Source organism: Periophthalmus magnuspinnatus, chromosome 21 (assembly GCF_009829125.3).
Source record: "Periophthalmus magnuspinnatus isolate fPerMag1 chromosome 21, fPerMag1.2.pri, whole genome shotgun sequence".
Classification (NCBI taxonomy): domain Eukaryota; kingdom Metazoa; phylum Chordata; class Actinopteri; order Gobiiformes; family Gobiidae; genus Periophthalmus; species Periophthalmus magnuspinnatus.
Genome location: NC_047146.1, coordinates 11,412,210 through 11,416,570, shown reverse-complemented (window position 1 = coordinate 11,416,570; position 4,361 = coordinate 11,412,210). Strand labels below are relative to the sequence as shown.

Genomic DNA, 4,361 nt, shown 5'->3' with positions numbered 1-4,361 from the left:
AGGAGCTCCATCTAGGTATATGATTGGCAATTTTTGTCATGATCCTCTCATTATTAACATAAAAATTGACATGAAAGACGCGGTGCAAAATGATATGCACCTGGTAGCTGATTAGGGTTGTCCCCATAGAGCACAGGCTGGGTGTAGGAAGATGCTATTGCTGCCAAAATCTCAGTCTATTAGGTCTAGTGAAGAAAGATGGCCAAGTAGCACCTTCTGCTTGCTAGACGCCTAAATTAGCGAGCGCTCTGCTGCCCTATAACACCAAGCTAATAATGCTCAGCAGGTTGACTTTCACATAGCCAAAATTGTAGCCTAGGTTTGTGTGATTGAGTTATGAACTCTACCGTGGGCTATGTTGACATGGATTTACACCCGACGCAGCATAGGCCTAACATATTTGGATGTAGAGAAAGTTACACATTGAGTCCGATATCTATCCTATGCTCCCTCATATAACTACTGTGAAATTCAAACAGTTGTTGGGAGGACGCATCGAGCAGGAGATGCCAAGGTTTTTGTTTGTTTTTAAGAAAGGTTTAAACTGGATGCAAAGTTTTGCGTAATTTCCACATGGGGATGTTAAACGGTCTTTAGGAGATGGACATTGAAAATGTTCTGTTGGTTTTACAGTGGCGTTACAAAATGCTCCAATGGCTGTGGCCTGACCTTACACAAGTTTTTTCCACTCAAGTTGCAGCGCCTGGCTTTATGCAGTTATCTGTTGAGCGACGATTCTTCTCGCTGGTCTGGGGATGGGACTGAGGTCTTGCTGAGGACAGCGGCAGAATACGGCAAAAAACTGCTTTCGGAGCGCTGCGTGGATGCTGTGCAGGTAAAGTCAGCACTCGTGCTCCTCGAGCCTATGGCACTAGCAGCCTGACTGCTGTGGCAGCTCAGACACGAACACGGCCCACTGGCTGAAGGTGCACTCACCGCTGCCGCCGCCGCCGCTGCTGCGGCAGCTGCTGATGCTGCGGCAGAGCTGTTGAGGCCTGCGGGTGACTGATACAGTCCCGGGTGTCTGAAGCTGCACAAGAGCTCCGGCCGTGAGTATGGATGTGAGAGCGCGCGGAAGGTGTCGAGGGGCCGTATTGAAGTGGCAAAAGGTGATGAGGCGGCACCAGTGGCCGCTGCAGCCGCTGCGGCAGCCGTGACCCCAACGTGTGGATAGTAGTGGAGTGGCATGTGTGAGTGGAATGGGTAAGGTAAACTTCCGGTAGCAGCCGCGTGCGTCATCATGTAGGTGTAGAAGCTGGGGTCTGCGGGATGCGGCCAAGACATAGCCAAACGCTGCCTCTTGTCCTTCATTCTTCGGTTTTGAAACCAAACCTGCACAGAGCCATGCCACATGCGCTGTAAACACGTGCCCAGGTTTCACTGAGAACAGTACAAGAGCCTGACATAAGAGCAGACCACAGTGCTTCATTGTATGACAAAATAGTCTATCCCTTTCCATAATAATAATATTAAATAAAAATCATAAACACATGCAACTAAACTCAATGAGCACATTTATAAACTGTTATTACGCATTAGAAATACACATTAGTGCATGTTCTCCATTTTTATTTTTCATATCTTATTTTTATTTTTAATCTTATTTTGACGAGTTTAAAGTAGCCTAAAGCAAGCACAAAATTGTAGTTCTTCAAAGCCGTATTAGCTTTTAAATGTTACTTAAATTTCAGTATAATATATACAGATTTTATAGGCTATCGTTAATTTTCTTGTGCGCAATTTTACGCACGGCGTCTATTTATTCCAAAGAGCAAAACATGCGCGTTCAACACCCCAGACCATGCGGAATAATGAAGACGAATGTGCACCTTGATTGTAGTTTCTGGCAAATTGAGCGCCGCGGCCAGCTCACACCTCCGCGGCCTGGATACGTAGTTTTCCCGATAGAACTCCTTCTCCAAGCGGCCAATCTGTTCTCGTGTAAAGGCGGTACGGTACCTCCGGACCTGGTCAGAGTTGGAGCTGTTGCCTGCGGAGCTGCCGTTCATGTTGGACAGTGAGCTGGAGCTGGTGTTGGAGGACGCCGAGTTACTGTCCGAGAAGCCTGTATCAAATTGATTAAAAAATAAAAATAATTACATTGTACTTACAATCGAGATTATATAAATACCTCACAAATTATATTTCTACCTAAACAACTTGCATCCAAAAAACGTTAACAAAAGCATGGAAAACTAATATACATAAGTAAATTATAATTCGGCATTAAAAGATAGGCCTATCCAGGCTACACCTCTCCAAGAAAAAGCATTCTGGTTTATTTCAGCAAAAAAGTAAATATAAATATACTGAAGTCAAGCGTTTTATAGACATTTGTGTGTCATTAGTAAAATTATGATAAAATATAAAAATGTGAAGAAGACAAATTGGCCTGCCGATTTGGATAAAACAAATAGGTTACAACTGCAAAAACTAATATGTAATAATAATAATAATAATAATAATAATAATAATAATAATAATAATAATAATAATAATAATACGTAGAATGTTAAAATTAAAATAGGTTAAATAAAAATGAAATAATTGCGTGAGCCTAAATAGTAAGTAAGTAAGTGTACTTTTTCTAGTTCGTGACTGTAGGATCAGGCTGTGCGGTGGCCGAGTACCTTTGTTCTCCTTGTGCTGGCTTGGAGATCGGTGCGCCGGGCATCCCACTTCGACATCGCTGTTAATATCAGACTCCTGGGAAACTTCAGAATAAAGACTCATCTTCTTCCTGTTTTCCGACGATGAGATGTCCGCTGAGCCGTTGTCGTTGCTATGGTGTGAGCCGAAGAGACTGTCTATTTCAAACTTGCCTTTGCTCGGGATATCCCCCAGATTTCCATGGAGAGAGGCAGAGGTGATCCTGGGGCTCAGACGTCCGCTGTGCTGCGAGTTTTCCAGGGCCTCGAGCACCGAGTTCCCCGGCGTGTCCGTCAGCCTCTTCCCTGCCACGGGACTGTGCAGCCCTCTCTCCATCAAGATCATCTCTTTTCTTATCCTCTCCATCATCAAGCCGCGCCACAAAATAACACCCACCAAGACTTGTCCAGGGGGCTGGATCACCAAATGGTTTTGCGTTGGAGTCTAAATCCGCATGCAACTCGCCAAGTGTCTCTAAGTAAGTGTCTTTTTATAACGCACAAAATGAAAGAATGGCGAATGCTCAAAAGGAGTCGAGAGTCCTCCCCACAGCAGCATAAATGTCATTCATCAAAAAAGTGCGCGCTGTTCGCTCTTCTAATGCTCGGCTGACGTCGCTCCAATGATCATTTATTGTAACAGGTTTATAAGCAAATAAATAGGAGAGGGCTGTCACTTGATGATGGAGGCGGCCTTCGGTCAGACGAATAATATCCAAGAGAGAGGAGCGGAGTGGAGTGAGACGCTGCGTGGTCCTGCTACATCTCTGTGTCTGATCCACTCTGCTCTGGGGTTTGGCCTCTTGGCTCAAATTGACAGTCTGATTAATAAAATGAGCCCGGCAACGTTTCCCTCTTCATTTAGGAATATTATCATGCTTTGATTCTCTATTGTTCCCCTCCTCCTCCCCGCCCTCTCCTTTAGGAAGCTTTGTCTTTTATTTACACCCCTTTTACCATCTTTTTTCCAGTTTTGGTGATTTATTCCCTATGCGTAATTACTCATGTTTTGGTGAGTTTTGAGCTTTTCGTTACTTTATTGTCATAACTGATCCATATCTCTGTTGGAAGTGAAAATATACATATATATCATTATAAAATGTTTACCATTATCATTAAATTTAATATAAAAGACGATTTGAGTGTTTTGCCCAAAGGTTATATCCAAACAACTGTGCGTAAAAATGATCAATCCTGCACCTAGTTGGATTTATACACGTCATTCCGTTAATATCATATGCTTTTATTATTTTAGGTAAGAACCTCCTTTGATCCTAAATACAGTTTTACTACAGTCTACTATTATTCACTCTTAAAGCAGCCTACTTGTACTCTCTATACATATACAAACAAAATGTAATATTATTAAACCATTATTGAAATATCATGTTTGTTTGCGTGCTGTTGTGAAGCGCCGTGAATTAACTCTGGCACGGGTGGTAGAAACACGCGTGGGCACCCGGCTCCTTTATAGAGCTCCCGCAGTTCTCTGCCCGTCCTGTGGCGCCCCCAGCTGGCTATTGAGAAGAAATGCAAAAAGTGAGAGATTTACCCTGTAGTGGCATTCCAAGCAGTGGATTTTCATTTAGAGTAGGTTAGAGCAGAGTAAGTTTTTCTGTTGGAAACATAAAAACAAGACATTTAGGAACGCAACATGTATAACCCGGAGTTTTGTTTTGTTTTGTTTTGTTTGGTTCTGTTTTGTTTTGTTAT

General features: G+C 43.1%; 1 protein-coding gene across 1 annotated transcript in view; it reads right to left on the bottom strand.

The window, feature by feature from the left end:
- The window catches only part of evx2 (even-skipped homeobox 2), a 3,748-nt gene extending 730 nt beyond the window's left edge, over positions 1–3,018 (bottom strand). Inside the window, exons 1-3 of the mRNA XM_033987411.2 lie at positions 2,631–3,018; positions 1,830–2,065; positions 1–1,332 (exon numbers count right to left, since the gene is read on the bottom strand). The exon at positions 1–1,332 is cut by the window's left edge and continues 730 nt beyond it. Coding sequence (XP_033843302.1) covers positions 718–1,332; positions 1,830–2,065; positions 2,631–3,018 — 1,239 coding nt within the window. The 3' untranslated portion in view covers positions 1–717. The remainder of the gene's footprint in view (positions 1,333–1,829; positions 2,066–2,630) is intronic.
- Positions 3,019–4,361: the final 1,343 nt, after the last annotated feature.